Source organism: Haliotis asinina, chromosome 1 (assembly GCF_037392515.1).
Source record: "Haliotis asinina isolate JCU_RB_2024 chromosome 1, JCU_Hal_asi_v2, whole genome shotgun sequence".
In the NCBI taxonomy this organism is placed as follows: domain Eukaryota; kingdom Metazoa; phylum Mollusca; class Gastropoda; order Lepetellida; family Haliotidae; genus Haliotis; species Haliotis asinina.
Window position 1 is genome coordinate 96,643,318 of NC_090280.1, and position 19,430 is coordinate 96,662,747.

At 40.4% G+C, this 19,430-nt stretch overlaps 1 protein-coding gene and 1 long non-coding RNA gene across 3 annotated transcripts; one reads left to right on the plus strand and one right to left on the minus strand.

The window, feature by feature from the left end:
- Positions 1-288: 288 nt before the first annotated feature.
- On the minus strand, positions 289-6,005 carry LOC137286008 (uncharacterized). The gene is made up of 3 exons (XR_010956977.1): positions 5,975-6,005; positions 5,098-5,143; positions 289-393 (listed from the first exon to the last, which is right to left on the minus strand). It is a non-coding gene; the product is annotated as an uncharacterized lncRNA (long non-coding RNA).
- A 1,552-nt stretch (positions 6,006-7,557) lies between these two features.
- On the plus strand, positions 7,558-17,476 carry LOC137284745 (uncharacterized). 2 transcript variants are annotated; one of them, XM_067816680.1, is made up of 9 exons: positions 7,558-7,621; positions 7,953-8,091; positions 8,325-8,480; positions 9,424-9,658; positions 10,127-10,346; positions 12,790-12,865; positions 14,596-15,372; positions 16,263-16,318; positions 17,005-17,476. In XM_067816680.1, the coding sequence occupies exons 1-9, from the start codon at positions 7,577-7,579 to the stop codon at positions 17,080-17,082; spliced, it is 1,782 nt and encodes a 593-aa protein (XP_067672781.1). In that variant the 5' UTR covers positions 7,558-7,576; the 3' UTR covers positions 17,083-17,476. The 2 variants fall into 2 exon arrangements, with proteins under 2 accessions (XP_067672781.1, XP_067672790.1); XM_067816689.1 differs by having other exon boundaries at positions 14,596-15,365; positions 16,252-16,318; positions 17,005-17,340.
- Positions 17,477-19,430: the final 1,954 nt, after the last annotated feature.

Consider the following 19,430-nt stretch of genomic DNA (forward strand, 5'->3'; position numbering starts at 1 on the left):
GTTTCTGATGGACAACTAAAAGATGAAATCCCTGACTTTTTTGGCTGAATATCTGAATTATGTGCTAGTGAAAACTGGAAACATCTTCTTTTTGGTGGAGTCAGCCCTCTCTGCATTTCATCATCTTCTGGATCTTCTTCTGGGGTATCTGAGGGGTTGACATAAGTTTGTAGATTTCTGTCTATAAGTTTCAACCTCCTGAGAGTCGCTGATGAATGAGATCGTTTGTCTACACCTGAGAATCCTTGTGCAGGTGTGATGCTGAGCGATAGTCTCTGTGGGGTGGCATAGTTGAAGCTACTGAGGTCATCAACATCAGATTCTCGCTGGTAGACTGGGTTAAAATTCTGTTTCTGGGAAGGCTTAAAGCTGTGCTGCCTTGGAAGTTGACTTCTGAATAAAAATTTCAGGAAATACAATACCTGCAGTATAACTCACAGACAAAACTAAATATAAAAGAAATATTACTGACATCTCTTCAATCTTGATAACAAGAAAACCAATTGGCTTGTAAACATAACTGATGATAGGCCTTTTATGCAAATGTTCAGTCTGGTAGAAAATTTTACAGACAATAGACAAGCAATAGTGTAAATTACAAATACACCAGTGACAAAAAATAAGGGAACTCAATGTTATTTGAATGTAGATCTTGCTGAGGTGTTCCTTACAAACATTAGAGCAGGCTGTGGAACATCTGAGATGGGATGTATTCTTAGGGACCATTCAAAATTTATGGCTATGTGAATATGAATGTGAATGTGAATGTGAATGTGAATGTGAATGTGAATGTGAATGTGAATGTGAATGTGAATGTGAATGTGAATACGAATGAATCCCACCTCCAAAGGTGCCCACACACACCAAACTGACTTGATAGTTACGAATGGATGTGGATTTGACGGGTCAGCGATATGTTGTTACATTTACCTAGAATGTTTAGATGCAAGATCTCAATAACCGACCATAATGTGCGCATAAGAATGAAGATTTTTATGGATATCAACTTCTTTATGAGAGAACACAACGTTTCGGAGTTAATGCTTACTCCTTCATCAGGTGATTGAGAAAGGGATACAGAGGTGTATTTATATGTACAGGTAAAACAATAACAAAGTAACAAGTGGAATGAGTTAACGAAAGCTAGTATAAACAAGCACTGATAGGAAGCCGATAGTTAAGATAACAATGATGGAAGCCAATGGTAATGCATTACAGTTGATTGGATATGTTTACATAACATGATTGGGGATAAGGGTGGAAGCCAGTGGTGATACATTTCGCATGATAGGATGATGTACATAACACACGATAGGGGGTGAGCATGTTTACATGAGGATTGGTGATGTACAAACACAAGTATGTACTCGGGTAGATAGGCTATACATGAATTACATAGATACAATGTACACAGGTGGATGAGATTAATTTATCAATAAGTCCCAGGCACTTGGTAGGTACACTCCTTGGTCGCGGTTGATGGCTGGTTTCTGTCTCCGGATCTCGATGGCCTCTTGCAGTTTCCTTTGGCGCCAGTTGTTGTTGTTGGTAGATAGTATCCTAGTGTCCTCCCATCGAATTGAGTGTTCAGGGTTCTTGAGTATGTGTTCAGAGATGGCCGATTTCTGGTCGAGTTTCCTGACTGAGGTCTGATGTTCCTTCATTCTGGTGTTGATTGGTCTCAGCGTTTCTCCAATGTATAGGTCGCCACAGTTGCAAGGGATCTGGTAGATGCATCCTCTCGGGTTAGGGTGTTCACAGCTGGGTCCTTTACCGTTGGCTTTTAGGTAGGTCTTGATGGTCTTGCCACTGGAGAAGGTGACATCGATGCTGGCTTTGGTCTTGATGAGGCGTGATATTTGATGACTGATGGGGCCAAGGTAGGGTATGGTTACTCTGATGGGTGATGGAGAAGGTTTGGGGCGGGGTTCTCGGTCCTTAAGGGTCTTGTTGATGGTGGCTGTGACGAGTTGGGGAGGGTAACCGTTGAGTGTGGTGAATGTCTTTCTGAGGTGGTCCAGTTCATTGTTTAGGGCATCGGGGTGGCAGAGGGCTTTGGCACGTCTGGTAAGGGTGGCGATGATAGCTTGCTTGATCTGAGGGTGGTGGCAGGAGTTGTAGTGGATGTACTGGTCGGTGTGCGTCGGCTTGCGGTAAACTGAGGTTCTAAGTCCATCGTCTGTGGTGTGGAGGGATACATCAAGGAAGGGCATCACCATTGATGCTGACAAGGGCAAAGCAGCAGTCATCATGGACACCCCGGAATTCCTCCAGCTCGTCAACAACAGCCTCTCAGACACCACCACCTACCTCAACATCAAGAAAGATCCGACGGCCAGACTGGAAAGACAACACAAGAAAACCCTGAAGGACCTCCATGAGAAGAGAGAAATCAACGACATCATCTTCAACCAGCTGAACCCTATCAACTCCCAAGCCCCATACGGAAGAGCCACCATCAAGATCCACAAGAACCCGCCCAAAGCCCGGATCCTAGTCTGCTCAAGAGGTTCAGTTTTCTACAACACCGCCCAGTTCCTCACACGTCTCCTCACTCCACTTGGCAAAGATGGCAAGTCCTACATCAGCGACTCTTCATCCTTTGTCAACCAGCTGAAAGAATCCAACCCCACAGGCACCATGGTCAGCTACGACGTCGTGGACCTCTTCACCAACATCCCACTAGAAGAAGCCCTGGACATCCTTCGCAGCAAGTTAGCCAACCGGATAGATGACTTGGACACCCAGCTCACCATAGACAGCATCATCAACCTCGCCCGCAGCTGCTTTGACACCTCCTACTTCACATTCAATGGTAAGATATACAAGCAGATCCACGGTCTCCCCATGGGCTCACCTCTTTCTCCTCTCATTACAGAAATCTTCATGACCTCCTTCGAGGAAGCAGCCCTCTCCACAGCTCCGTTCCAGCCCCTCTGTTGGTACCGCAAAGTCGACGACACCTTCACCACCATCGCCTATGACAACGACCCCAATGAGCTCCTCAACCACCTCAACGACCAACATCCAAGAATCAAGTTCACCATGGAGACTGAGACCAACCAACACCTGCCCTTCCTTGATGTATCCCTCCACACCACAGACGATGGACTTAGAACCTCAGTTTACCGCAAGCCGACGCACACCGACCAGTACATCCACTACAACTCCTGCCACCACCCTCAGATCAAGCAAGCTATCATCGCCACCCTTACCAGACGTGCCAAAGCCCTCTGCCACCCCGATGCCCTAAACAATGAACTGGACCACCTCAGAAAGACATTCACCACACTCAACGGTTACCCTCCCCAACTCGTCACAGCCACCATCAACAAGACCCTTAAGGACCGAGAACCCCGCCCCAAACCTTCTCCATCACCCATCAGAGTAACCACACCCTACCTTGGCCCCATCAGTCATCAAATATCACGCCTCATCAAGACCAAAGCCAGCATCGATGTCACCTTCTCCAGTGGCAAGACCATCAAGACCTACCTAAAAGCCAACGGTAAAGGACCCAGCTGTGAACACCCTAACCCGAGAGGATGCATCTACCAGATCCCTTGCAACTGTGGCGACCTATACATTGGAGAAACGCTGAGACCAATCAACACCAGAATGAAGGAACATCAGACCTCAGTCAGGAAACTCGACCAGAAATCGGCCATCTCTGAACACATACTCAAGAACCCTGAACACTCAATTCGATGGGAGGACACTAGGATACTATCTACCAACAACAACAACTGGCGCCAAAGGAAACTGCAAGAGGCCATCGAGATCCGGAGACAGAAACCAGCCATCAACCGCGACCAAGGAGTGTACCTACCAAGTGCCTGGGACTTATTGATAAAGTAATCTCATCCACCTGTGTACATTGTATCTATGTAATTCATGTATAGCCTATCTACCCGAGTACATACTTGTGTTTGTACATCACCAATCCTCATGTAAACATGCTCACCCCCTATCGTGTGTTATGTACATCATCCTATCATGCGAAATGTATCACCACTGGCTTCCACCCTTATCCCCAATCATGTTATGTAAACATATCCAATCAACTGTAATGCATTACCATTGGCTTCCATCATTGTTATCTTAACTATCGGCTTCCTATCAGTGCTTGTTTATACTAGCTTTCGTTAACTCATTCCACTTGTTACTTTGTTATTGTTTTACCTGTACATATAAATACACCTCTGTATCCCTTTCTCAATCACCTGATGAAGGAGTAAGCATTAACTCCGAAACGTTGTGTTCTCTCATAAAGAAGTTGATATCCATAAAAATCTTCATTCTTATGTATTTTCACTTCTAAATGACATTCAAAGACTTGATAATGTGCGCAGGTTGTTGCTGGTTATCTCTGATCATGAGACATACAATTGTGGTCTACTAAGTACCTATCCCAAGCATGGCATCTTCCAGATGACTTCAGTTAGATACAGCTCACCAGACATTATATACTTCCTGGCATCCACCAAGATAACGTGCCAGGGTGAGGTGACTTTCAAAGTCAGCAAGACAACCATAGGCAAATACATCAGCAGTATGTCACCAAACATGTTGACAAGTCATTTATTACTCACCTGCCGCAGATATTTCTGTTTAATAATTTTACAAAGTCATTACACATTGTGTAAAAACATCGTGTGATGCCGTACATATGACGTCAAAGTGTTTTACAGTTATGACATCACAATGATAATTCCTCTGTCACAGTAGTATTGGACGTTGTTTGAGTGTCCCCACACTCGATGACTTCTTAGGAGAGAAGGACTTTGCTCGATATTATTTTGCTAATGTTGGGTGAGTAATAAATAAAATACTAAACTATGTCAAGTGTAACACCATATTTATGAAACTTGTGAAAGGTATTGGTATCTAACGAGTGAAAGCGAGTTAGATACCAAACCATTCACTTGCTTCACAAATATGGTATTACGCAGGACATAGTTTAGTATTCTCTATGTAATGATCTTCATGCATAATTTCACAGACCGCTGTCATCATTACACCTTCTCTATCAGTTGTCTCATTTTCTGTTGGAAGTACATAAAATATAATCATACTGTTCAGGAAGTTTGATCTTACTTGAAACTTGTTTGAGACTGAGATTTCATCTGTAGAAAAGCATTCTCTGAAAATTAAAGTGTAATGTATAACTGTTGTAAATCTAAAGAAATTGATGATTTCAAAGAAGGTCTAAACAACCAAGAAATCACAGGCAATTTTTCATCATATAACACAAACAATACTACAATTCTGAAGGTTTCAACTCAGCAAACATTTAAAAGATAATGAATCCACAATGCCTGTGGTCAAATGTAATAGTGGGTAACAATGTTAGATTGATGACTTTGCATGATAATGATTAGGTGCCTGACTCGACAGTGTGGGTTCCAATCCCAGATGGGATTCAACCTCAAAAGTACATGTATCTGTACTTTACACTGACAAAGTATCATAAATACATCATATATGTTACCTTAAAAAGTAGATTATACAATATATCTTACACAATATATGACACAGTTTTGTTTCCTTAAAAGGAATATTCACTTATTGTTTCTCATTGGACAAATTAGTTAGGAGTGAACTTTTGAACTGTGAAGTAACTGACTGACAAACTGTTTAGCTTTAGTAGTTATGTGATCTGGCAATGTTGCATTTAGGGTTGAAAAAACAGCAAAATGAAACTAATTTCAAAGATTGGTATTGGGATGATCCAATTCTACAACGAATTCTTCCCACTCACAAACAGAACAAGATATGCTTGACTTGATACATTTCTGCAGACATTCACTTCTTTAATCATGATATTGTCATATTTCAGTGTATGTGGCAGATAAACACAAACAATAGTGTCCCCTGAAAATTGTTTCAGTCAGGTGAGTCAAAACACACCATCAGGCAGTCCTGACTACATTCTCAGGTTGCCTAACGTCATCATGTTGTATTAACTTAGTACCTTTTTCCTGAGATTGGAAAATAAGAGGTGATCTTGGTTTCTTCTGGGAAGGAGAAATGTAGAACCCTTCTGATGGTAATTCTGAGAAGAAAGAGCTGGATAAGATTCCCTCATCACTGTCTGTTGGAGGTTCGGGTATTCCACACCATTTCGTTTTCTGAGTATACAACCTTTTAACAAACATGTTTATTCAGTGACAATATTATAATTCTTCAATCAGAAGTGTTAGCAATGTAACTGGCATCTATGTGTCTTTGATATTGAGCATAACAGAATATTTTCAAACATAACTATTTACATGAACATGTATAAATATATTATATTTGAAACTGATGAGCTCATGAATACCACTAATTGCTCTTGGTTTCCCACTGATAAATAAGAAGCCTTTTCTTCAGAAATACAAACTTCAAATGGTACTTGCAAATTGTTGATTTTAAGTGTGGCTACATTTGCAAATTTCATTCAGTGCTTATGAATGAATCAGCTAAATACTACCTATCCGACTGTGAGATAACAGATGAAGGGAAGATATTACTGTCCATCATTAAGCCGTGTCTTCCTAGTTCAAGCTCAGTTGATTCAGAATTTGCGCTAGCGAAAAAAACAAAACAAACACAAATTATCAGTCATATGAAAAGAGTCAATACATATGTGGAGCAAAAAATGTATATTGACTTTGGAATATGGAGATGGTAGTTAATGCATTTTTCTAAGAAATGTAGAAAAATGGTTAAGATGGGTTCACAGTGAAATTCAGACTCTCCTGCCAGCAATAGGTCTAAGTGAATTGTCAAGCAACCATTTGAAAAAATGGCTTTAATGTGGATTATATCCTAAATAATTCATTAATTCTGTTTTGGCTGTTTCTGGGTTTTTTCAGGCATTTAGCTTCGTACTCCTAAAGCATAGTCTTAGGAGGACTAGTGAGTGAGTGAGTTTATATATTATTTTTACAGCAACTATTCCAGCTATTTGGCAGTCAGTAAATAATTGTGCCTGGACCATACAATCCAGTGATCGACAGTATGAGCATCGATCTACGCAACTGGGATACGATGACATGTGTCAACCTGACAGCGCCTGACAAACGATCCCGTTAGTGGCTTCTTACGGCAAACACTAGTTTGATCTTCCCTGGTCTAGGTGTCAGTAGAAAGCAAAATATACACAGCTGCATTTCTACAACGTCAAGAAATGACAATTGGATTTTATGTAAACAACTCGTCAAGGAATCAAAAGAGTTGGCACATTACACAAACAGAAGATATTCTACTGAAGGTTTTGTCAACAGTGAAAAAAGCACTTGCAGTTGCAAAATCACTTAGTGTTTCATAACTTGAAATGCAGACGACGCATCTCGATCAAAATCAACAATTCAAAACTTGAAATATACGAACTCGGAAAACTTTAACAAAGTAAATTCAACACTCAGAAACAAACAGTGTAGTCCTTAAAGTATATAAAAATCTTAAAATTAATTTTACACACAGTATTGGTCGAAAAGTAGTAAAACTACCCATCTATCGTAGAAGTAAACATTCGTCTTCCGTTATATTTAACACGCACTAATTTGGGTTCAGCATCCCGCGAAAAACAAATATGGCGCCAGTGGCTATAAAATTTGTTGTTTCTTTTTCTTCACAGGTAATAACCGTTTCCAACAAGCCTCTAATTTTATCGATTTTGCTGTGGGTTTCTCAGTTAAATAGTTCAGTAGTCGGATCCATGAGTGTCACAAGTATGGGATGTAAATTATCATTTAGAACAGACGATGACTAGGCGAGCTCAGAGTCCCGTCATGACACTGCATCGGGATTGACGAACCACATCGCGGCTCTCGTCTAAACCAGCCCAGCAAGGAAGTAAAGACTGCAAGTGAAAATCAGTTCCATGCCCTAACAATATTGCACATTTGGTAGATATGTTTCTATCCTATTCGGGATACTTCAGCATGGTCAATGTTTACATATTTCAGGACGAGCACCACAAGGTACAGAATCTCGTTGGAGGGGATGGTTTTAAGAAGTGGTTGTCTCACCCTCGAGAGAAATCAGGGCAGATACAAGCAGTCTTTCAGCTTGAGGAACCCAGCCAGTTAGCCTACATTGACATTGGTGATTATCTTTGATTATTATTATTTTATTATTATTATTATTCTAATAGTCTGACATTGCAGTGTTATTTCTGTTCTTCGTGTTCGCGGCATTCCTGCAACACAATTTAAATATTGCCTCACAGACCAGGGTCACTATGGTTACTAACCAATCATTCTGAGCTAATAGGAATTTTGATTTTATGGTTGTAACATGAAATATTAGTTAACTGTACCATTTCATTCTGTTTTAAGGTAGTCAGTGGTGTGGAAGTATTGAGATCAAAGTGGGTAATTCTGACTGGCCTCAGAACATGCTGTACAGAACACTGGTCCCTACCTCAAGCCTGATGACGCCAGTTGAGTGCAAGATGGGGCAGGGCATTGTCAAGACAAGGATGTTCTCTGCAGGTGACACATGCCGCTTGTTGCTTGCTGCCTCACTCACTGTTATGTGACATATCTGGACAAAACAGTCCAGTGATTGATATCATGAGTACTGATTGATACTATTAAGACACGATTCCATGCATCAACCAAATCATACCTTGCTATTGCATTTTTGTAGATAGAGGGTAATCACTCACTGTTTTTTCGGATTTTCATAAACAAAAAATTAGTTGACATTTTATGATTATATTTTTGAATTGATAATCTGTGGCTTCATCTTTAGAAGAAATCGTAATCTTGTGTGGGCTGTGGAAATACGCAGTCTTACCTAAAAGAAGGTTTATTTATGCTTTGTTCAAAGGTCACATGCAACATAAAACACAACTTGCAAATTCTGATACCTTTAGGTATGAACTTACTGAAACAAATCATCAAAAATTCCAGTTCAACCGAAATGGGAGTTCAAACGATTCACTAATTTTCCCCCAGTGCTGTCCGATTGGGCTTTTGCGCCATAAACAAAGAGCCTGCTGTGCATATCGGCAAGTGAACAAGTGATCAATGACATGGCATCGTTACACATGAGTGCACACCACTGGTCCTGACTGGGTTCGGTGTCATGGCTACTTTGTTTTGAGGCAGGTAAACCCAAGTACAAAATATTGCACTTTTGATTTGCGATTATACGCTTATAATTTTGTTTATTTGTTTTTTCACTATCACCACACTGCATTTTATATATCATGAACAAGTGATAACTGTGTTCTAATGCTTGATTTTTGGGTTGCATGTGACCTTTATTAGATCAACCCTGTTTCAACCATTTGAATTTTAGTGTCATTGTTTTCATAGCACTTTTGGATTTGTGGTATTAGATTGACACAGTGTAGTATGACTGGAATACAGCTCAAACATGTCAAAGGAGCCTCAAACCCAACTCACTTGCCTGTCTTTTAATACTCAGAGAACTTTGCACCTGGAGTAGCAGCTGAAAAGTGGGATCGAGTCCAGGTGATCTGCCGGCAGCCTTATCGTAAAGATGTCCAATATGGTCTCTCCTTTGTGAGGATCCGAGCAGCAGGTGGCAAGATAAAGTCATCGGGTGGAAATGAGGATGACCTTCATCTGGAGTTACGAGATAAAACAAGTTCAGTGGCATCAATTCAGAAGCATTTCTTTGGATCATCAGTAAACAAACAGTAAGTTGTAGGTAGCTCAGCAGACCTATAAAATAAGGCAAGTGAAGATTTGGTTAGAATTGATCTTCAGCTACACATGCTTGTCGGAAGAGGCAACTAAGGTGACTGGCTGGTCAGACTCATTGACTTGGCATGTCATTATGTGACAGTTGTGTAGATCGATACTCATGCTATTGATCACAGGATTTTCTTTTTCCAGACATGATCTATTTACAGACTCATGCCATATAGCTAGAATAATAAGGAGTACAGCGTTAAAAAAGAAATCGAATGAAGCCATGATACAACGTCACACTGAGGTTCAACGTTTTTCTTGATTTAGTTTGTTGAGGAACTTTGGCATAAAGCTGCATAAAGTTAAGCGTGTATAGTTTATTTAGTCTTGTAAAAAATCTGATTATTTGTGTTGATGATCATGATGTGCCGACATCTTTGCATCCCTTTAATCTAGTAACATTGCTAACACAGAAGTGCTTCTCCCGATGTTGTAAAGTCTCGTCTGATGAAGTTGGCTGGATCCTCGGAGGGTAGAGTCGAAATGGAAGGGGCATTATCCAGAACAGCCAAACTTGTATTGGCAGCATCAGAGAATGCAGGCAAATACAGCCCCCAAGTCCGAGCAGGTCCAAGCAAATCTGCCAGGGCTTCGCTTTTCTCTGAACATCTAACACAGAAATATGGATCAACTGTAAGTATTGAGCATGTTATCAAACATTTCTGTTTTTTACATGAAATCTGGATATATGATATGAAGAACAAAAGCTGACAAATATTAATACATTCATCAACGGTTGACATCTATTTGCTTGTTTGGCCCAGTATTACGAGGTGTCGACAGGTTTGGCTTGTCATTGATTCTTGTTTCACTCTGGTTCATACCCGGTCTGTCAGCACCAAACCTGAGCTTGTGACATTTGTGTGTTTTGCCTAAGTAAAGTAGTCGATAACAAGCTGACAAGTAATCATATGGAAAGAAAATTAATACAATAACAGGGGTAAAACACTAATTTTTCCTTATCCTGGCTCGTGCTTAATTGCTTGTCTCCTCTTCCTTTGCGAAGGTAGTGGAATACCTGAAATCCCTTGAAGTTCCCTTCTAAAAGTAGCTGACATAAAATACACTCACCCACGAATAGCCTCCCGTTTCGCGCGCAAATAGTCAGCTGACCAACCATGCTTGTCACTCTCTCCCTATCACCCAACGAGGGTGGCTGGAGGCACCTGGGGTCCTGGATACGGCGATAAGTCTTTCAGTTAGTTTGGTCCTTGAACTAAATTTACGTTTTACGCAGTATTTGGCTTAGTATATGTATCATAATTTGTCAAATGTTTTTACTTACCTTACCATAGGTCTATAGCATATTACCTCAAGCTTTGCTTAGTAGGAGATCTGACAGATTTGAATTGCTATTCAATCTTGAATGGCTACTTCGCATTCGATGACTGTACTTATACGGAAGTATCTGGATTTCCCCACTCCATGAGAACTTCACTTTTACTTCCCAGTCCGAAGAATCCATAGTGGGGAGGAGTATCCAGCATTGGGAGGGACTAACCGCCCTATGGTAAGGTAAGTATTTAAATATCTAAAATATTTAGATTTTAACAAATGTTTTTATTTACCTTACCATAGGTCTATAGCATATGGATGCAACAGACAGGACAGTGGTGCAGGACTCCAGAGGACCGTCAAAAACGTCCATCGTCCCACATATGCCTCGGGGCAGCCGGACCCCTACTGATTCACAAACTCTGTTCACGGGTCTGCCGCAACAATCTACCTGCACTTCCCGATACAAGAATCCAGGAAACATCTGCACTTCCTTTCCAATGGTCAGCACTACCAATGGACGGTCCTACCGTTTGGAATATCTTTAGCCCCGTGGCTATTTACTTGGGTAGCCAAGCTCATTGTCTATCATCTCACTATCTACACAGCGCTTTCTTCCTGGATGACGGCATACAAGCACATCAAGAGAAAAATCAACTCAGGCTGCAGTTAGACTTCACCACCAGGCTGCTAACACAACTGGGATGGTTAGTAAATCGTCTGACTTCGGAATTGGAGCCTCAACAAGATCTCAAGTTCCCCAGGAGCGGGCAACATCATGGCAGACGCCCTATCTCCCTCTTCTTCCATCACCAACAGAGGGGATGCTGCATTGGGAGGCTTTTCAACTAGTCAGCCGCTCGTAGTTGCAGAGCAACTAACGGTTCCTCGAAGACGCTGAGTTCACTCACCCGTTTTATCAGTTGACTTGTGGAAGCCAGGCGCTCTGCAGAGTATAATGGTGGAAAGTCCATACACACATCTCGAACAGACTAGCATGAGTGATTATGACCCTGTACTCGTAATGAAGATACTTGTACATGAAGATGGGTCGCAACTAGTCTTGATTACAATATCTTGACATTCAGCTGCATCGAAAACTAGCAGAATGGTAGTTACTTTTGATATCATCATGTTCCAGTCAACGAAGTTCAAGGGGATGTGATCCCCACAGAATCTACAATGAATATTAGAGGAACAGGACCGAATTATTGCCATTACAAGTTCCTGTTGGTGGTGGTAGGGGGGATATTGGACATAATTTTGATAGCCTGCAGAATCCAGCGTGGCCTGACCCACTACTGTTTCCATTGGATTCTGTAAGCAATTAAGCATGAGTCAGGATAAGGAAAAACATACAATTTTCTGAATAAAATTGATATTTTATACATATCCTGACTCATGACGAAAGCCCTCCCAGCCGCCCCTCACAGACACACTGAATTCCCATAAATCTTGTGTCTGTCAATTTATAAGGCGAGAGTAACAAGCATGGTCGGTCAGCTGACCATGTGCACGTGAAAAGGGAGGCTACTCGTGGATGAGTGTATTTTACATCAGCTTCTTTTAGAAGGGAACTTCAAGGGATTTCAGGTAATTCCACTACCTCGCCGGGGAAGAGGAGATAAGCACTTAAGCATGAGTCAGGATAAGTATAAAATATAAATTTTATTCAGAACATTACAATATGTTCAGTGTTATCTGACAAGCTTTATCATGGTCATGACATCCAGTTAATTTGAGATGGGTTCAGTTGCATGATCGTTTACATTGTGTACAACATTGTTATATTATGTTTCAGTTTGAAGAAGAACTGTGTCAGTTCTTAAGCTCAATACAGATGGAAAACATTGATTTGGACAAGGTGACTATCGCAGGTGTGTTTCCTACCAGACCAGACTCTTTAGTAATTGTGTAGAAAGATTGGAAAGTGTGATGTCAGTTCGTCAGTGGAAACTTTTGAAGCCAGCACTCATCTGGACTGAGGAAATAATCTGGATCAGACAGCAAGCTAGATTGTTGAGCTGACACAGTTTGTTACTCTCATATACATTGTTGTAGCAACTGGTTCTCTCAATTGCTGCACACATTTACGATAAAAATCACATATTTTTCACACATTACATATACAAATATAGCCATACTGACCTAAGATAAGTTATCTTTGCCGGCAAGCATGTAGTTTCAATGCAGAATTAATTGGTGACAATACACATCTGGATGACTCCTCGCCACATGCCAGATAAGACAGCAATGATTGCTGTATAAACACATATTCAGGCTACTGTATTCATGGGAGATCTGGAATTGATAGCTGCCAGATTACAAAGCTTGTAAGTGATGATAAATGTACTAGCCACATAGGAGACTGAGATTTTATGCCAGTGTTGACAACTTGCTGGATTGGACAGCTGCCGGTTTTGACAGTTTTCACTGTATGCCATATTGTGGTCTGAGATATGACATCACGTGTTCTTCAGATCTCTTAAATCTCATAAATGTGTTCTATTAAATTTACATTGCAATCTTAGTAGTAATTAAGTGTCTTCATCGTCTTTGATAGTATGAGCAACAGTTCTTCATATATAACTAGATTTTCACCACCATTCAGTGATCAGGGCAGTTGGAAAGAGTAGTCTCTTGTCACACTGAACACAGGGTTCAATTCCCGACATGAATACAATGTCTGAAATCATTTCTGGTGTCCCTGCACTGATATTGCTAGAATATTGGCAGTTAGCTGAGAGCAGTATAAAACTATAGTCTAAACTCGATCACCAGTTCCTTTTGACAAAGACATGCGTAAGGGCAAATGGCTATTGTTTCACTCACTGAGTAACCTAGATATGTAGTTATGCCCACTGTTTGTCATGGTGACATCATCTACACATTCAACCATTACCACCTGCTGATTACAATAATGGTCCTGTGGCACCTTGCTAATTGTCAGGGAGTGCTTAATTTATCAATACACACAAGATTAAGTATAATTTTTAATTGAGTAAAATTAAATTGAATTTTCAGACATGAGACTGTAGAAAAGAAGAGTTTAAATGTCAGTGAAGCCAAAATTGCTTTTGTTCATTGTGATAACAGTTACTAGGCAATGGATGCAAGGTTCTGTTTTGAAAAAAACCCAGTTATTTTGTTTTTGTGTGAATTTACAACTTACACCACATATTTATCTACACTGAAACTGGTCTTCATCAACCCATGCATGTCATACTCATAGGAGGGATCTGGTGGTTAGGATCGCTGACTTGGTTTACATGTGTCGTATCCCAGCTGTGTAAATCAATGATCACGTTGTTGATCACTGGATTTTACAGACCCAATTACTTACCTACAGTGGAAGCTGCCAAAACCGGCATCTGTCCAATCCAGCAAGTTGTCAACATTGGCATAAAATCTCAGTCCCATTCGTGGCTTGTACATTTATCATCAGCTCTACAATCCAGCACATTGTCTAAGCCGGATTAATTCTTCCGTCCCAATGAGTGCCGGTTTAGACAGCTTCCGCTGTATATAGCTGGAATATTGTGAGTGTGGTGTTATACACCAAACAATTTATTGCACCCTTAATTATAGAGGCATTACTGTTTTTCAGATTTGCGCCATAAGTTTGAAAAAAAGAAAAAGCGAAAGCTAAGTCAAGATGAGAAGAAAATGTTCATGCAGCAGTGTGGAGATCATATCTGTGGCTTGTTTGACACAGCCGAGACACAGAATAACACTCAAGAGTTGTCTCCCCTTGCACCTTCCTCTTGGTGTCAAGAGAGAGAGCTTTCTAATTCGTTTTCACCGAAAAATTACCGAATGTCCACAGAAAAGACACATACAACACCATCAGGTTGTAAAAGAAAGTTTGAAAATGAAAACGAATTTTCTCAGACTCAGAAAAGCCTCAGAACAGAGGGGTTTAAACCTAACATACACTCTTCCAGCTTGTCCAGATCAACCTTACTTCCCCAAACATGTCTAATTTCCCATGTTCAAAAGACATTTCAGCAGCAAGATGATCTGAGCAATGTCAATACTCCCAAAAGGCAGCCATTTAGTTCAAAAGCACTTAATACAAGTGTCAGTGTTGGTGATACAATGGGAACTCCGAAAACCCAGAAGAGAAAAAGGAATGTCAAAGAAGCTGGAGTCGACCGAGTTGATACATGTGATAGGTGGTTGTCTAAGGACAAGGGAAAGGTCTGTTGTAGTGTGTCAGTGACAAACACCACACAAGCTTGTTCTAATCCCCTTACACCAAGACCTTCAGGGTCAGGTGAAGCTGCAAGTACAAGAACAACACCTAGGCTGTCTGCAGCTTTTGGAGCATCCCAAACCCTAGGAAATGGAGGACGTAAAAATATACATGGAGGAAATATATCAAGTTTGTAGACTTGTTTTTATTCATTCTTGGCTTTGTATTCATGTTGATTAACTTTCCATGTAAGTGATACAAGCACAAAAAGGACAGAAAAAGCCTGAAATTTGGACATTTTACCCCAAAGAAGTACTAAATTCGTTTTGGCCTTGATAAAGCCCTAGTTGCCTTGATTTGCCAAATTTAGCTACTCACCTCGAAAAAATTGTACAATGATGAAAGAAACAAATACATAAATATAAAGACGGTGCATCTTATTAAAGCTATGATATTTTCACAACCTTGCAAGACTGAACTGTGAAGTCTGTATTAATCTTCATTAAATAATACATATTGCCAGACAACACTCATCCTTGATATCTCTAGGGTATACGTTCCGTTAAGTCTCCACTATACCCTGGACGCATCTACGGCTCTGCCCGACAAATTTATTACCTCCCTTCGCTGGCTCTGCCTTCTCACTGTAGCCAATCAGCTAGGCCGCCGTTATAACCGAGCTTGCCAGTGTCAACAAAGGTAGCGGTCGCAACTGCGAAGGTTTGCTCGCAGTGCGTCCCACATTTTAGGGAAATCATACAAACAAATTGACAGGTCCGAAACTTTAAAACAACATATGCAAGAACGCCTTCTTCCTCTTCCAGAGAACCTCTGCATGGTTTCTGTTGCTAAGTATAATCGGTTAGATAATTAAAAAAACGAAAGTGAGTTGTGATTGGTTCGCTCAACTTCCCAGCGTAAACACTTGACTGGATCAAAAGACAGTCAAGGGAGGTAATACATTTATCTGGCAGAGCCGTAGATGCGTCCAGGGTATAGTGGAGACTTATCGGAACGTATACCCTGGAGATATTGAGGATGGACAACACTCTATGATGTTCCAATTACATGTTTTCCAGACAATCTAACCAAGACTCAAGTTATGGTGACTATGTCAGCTGTCCATCATGTAAAGGTGGGTATTTCCGGACACTAACCGGAAAGCATGTCTGTGATGTAGCATCAACAGTATTCAGTATTCTGAAACAAAAACTATCACGTTTTTGAGGATTTCAAAACATAGATAATTAAGTATTGAGGATCCTAAAGCATAAATGATCAAATATTGGGGGTCCTAAACCATAGATTATCAAGTATTGGTTCTCAAAGAACTTAGACAATCAAATATTTGGGGTTGTGAAGTATAGATAATCAACTATTGGGGGGCCCTAAGGTATTTATGATCAAGTATTGTGATCTTTAATCAGATAATCATGTATTGGTGTCTTAAGGCATGGACAACCAAATCATGGGTGTCCCAAAGCATAATCAAGTATTAGGAGTCCCAAAGCATAGATAATCAAGTATTGGGGATCCTAATTGGTGATCACAAGCTGATACACTCTGATATATTTGGGAATCTAGTTCAAAGTGGAGCTAAGCCCAACTTGTTCGCTTGCTCCCTCCCTCCTACCCAAGGGGTAGCCTAGTGGTTAAAGTGTTGCCCCACGATTGATTCCCCACATGGGTACAATGTGTAAAAGCCTATTTCTGGTGTCTCCGACATGATACTGCTGGAATAATGATAAAGGCAGCTCAATCAATCTTTCAGCGTTGTCATTCATTCACTCACTACTATTTAAATTCTGGCAATGCTTGCAGGTAATGTTCCAGAACACATATATTCCCAGCATGTCCGAACCTGCAACGTGGGACAAGATGGGTCTGCTGCTGTACTAAGATCTCCCAGTAGATCCACACAAGCAGGTGAAGAGGATGTGTACACTGTAGTAGATGACAGTGCTGACTCAGATGTTGTCCTCACACATGATGCAGAGAGCTTTGTGGAGTGCCCCCTGTGTGGAGACTTGTATCCATCAGATGTCATTACAGTTCATGCTGATGTGTGTGCTACTGCCATGGAGTTTGCATGATGTGATAAGTTGTGATGGATAAACACTGTATACCATAGTAAACTGTGATATGTCATTTACACATCATTCAATGAGTATACATCAAAATATTTTGATTGCTACTCTGTTTGTACTGTTTCATAATACATCTGGAGAATTTAACTATATCCATTCATGAATTCCGTGTATTATTTGCAAATATAGTATTCATGAATTTTTTATGAAAGTGTTTTTCTTTGAATTTGGCTGTTGCGGTCAAAATCAGAAATGTGAAAAGGAATATATCAAACCCAGACAGGATAAAAGCCAACCATCTTACATATTTAAGCTGCCAGTAATCATAAATTAACATGTTCAAAACATGTCAGATAATTAGTTTGTTGTTATCTCACTGAATTCATCAAATAAGACATGAACTGCTATCTTTTTATTGATAGCCAATATATTTGATTAACAGTATTTTTAAATCCATTGTTGCCACGTGGTTTCGCTGCGGCATTAATCGCAAGTGTCTGAATTATGGTTGATACCTTTGCGGCAATGGGTGCATCACCAATGTGATTCAGTCTTAAAGATGGTAAAGTACATGTACTATGTGAATGCAGTGTTGTGTTCTTTCACTCCTGATTTGACAAACATCTCCTAAGAGGATTTTTTTTCATAATTTTTTTAAAAAATTTATTTCCCCCTGTTCCATCAGCATTTTATTACCTGGGCATAACTTTCCCGTGGTGCAGTTATTTTATTTTTTTTTTTCATAAATAACTCAGGAAAAGTCATTTGTTTTCAGGTTTTACCTTCCACTGATTGCTACTCATGCAGTTCAGTCTAAGCAAACGTAGCCTCAGTAATTTTCATTCCACTCCACTACTGAGTCTAACAAAACCTTATAGGAGGTCACGTGAAGTAACCTTTGAGATTGACCAATCAGAGCACAGCTTACCAAATCGCGAAAGTGGACATTTGTACATACCTTTTGAACTTTTTATCTCATAAAGGTTCATAACCGAATGATTCAGAATGCTATTTAGCGTACGATTGCTTCTGGGTGATTCCGGGAGTAAAACTGTCACTGAAAATAGTGTTTTGGGAAATATTTAAGGATGTCAGCTTGCAGAAATATTAGATAAGGGTAACCATGTCAACAGAAACCACAATGCGTATATACAGCAGGTTAAATAACTGTGTTATATGCGGATTTTTCTTTGAGGAGAGATCTGTGTCAGTGACCTGAATATTTTGTAAGTCCCTCCGATCCCTAAATAGTAGCCATTGTCTGATTGGTTAAATCTATTTTTCTGTCTTGTATTTGATTGGACCACAGGCAAACTTTGGCACAAAGTCTTCTTATAAGCGAGCAAAGGTTGGCTTTCCTCGCTTCGGATAAAAAAATATTTTATACATCTCAAAATAAAATATTGCCACCATCAAAGGTACACACCCATTTCCTCACTTGGCTGTGCTCTCACATTTCTTACCCCATGTTTAGTAATTACTCATGTGAAATACGTTTTTTTTTTCAACATTTTAAGCGCGACTCTTGGTTTTCAGATAGTTCTTCGCCTCCATTGCCCCTGCCACCTTCCGGTTGAATGGAGTGACGGAACAAGAATAAGCAGAAATTAGAAAGACACACCATATTGCCTAATTTTATCCTGTTGGAGCTTATTTGTCTTTTCTGTCATCGCTATTGGTAAAATGTCCGTAACATTTATTCCACATAACACTTCTGGCGCAAGGGGCGAATGAAGCAGGGGAGATAACTGTAAGGATTCCATGTAGAATAATAGCCTCCTGTTCCTTCACTCCGTTGAACCGGAAGCTGAAAGGGGGAATGGAGGCTAAGAATGGACTGATTTACTACGGGTTACGCTTAAAATGTTGAATAAAAAATATTTCACGTGAGTAATTGTCAACACATGGGATTGGAAATGTGAGATCACAACCCAGTGAAGAAATGGGTGTATACTTTTGATGGTGGCGATATTTTATTTTGACATGAAAAATATATTTTGAACCGAAGGGAAGAAAGCACGTTGTCAACCTTTGCTTCGCTCGCATGCAAGAGAACGGGTCATTTTCTCTATGCTGTGCAACCCATTTGCGTTAGTTTTCCTGTGATTGGATGGTCATAGATCACTCAAAGGTTACCTGACGCGACTTTCTATTTGGGTT

What these genes read in the sequence shown, in the direction of transcription:
- LOC137284745 (XM_067816689.1), top strand. Translation starts at nt 7,577, where the DNA reads ATGGCGCCAGTGGCTATAAAATTTGTTGTTTCTTTTTCTTCACAG. An exon ending in GGACAAGGTGACTATCGCAG is followed by an intron (nt 12,866 to 14,595) that starts GTGTGTTTCCTA and finishes ACTGTTTTTCAG; the next exon opens with ATTTGCGCCATAAGTTTGAA. An exon ending in AAAATATACATGGAGGAAAT is followed by an intron (nt 15,366 to 16,251) that starts ATATCAAGTTTG and finishes TGTTCCAATTAC; the next exon opens with ATGTTTTCCAGACAATCTAA.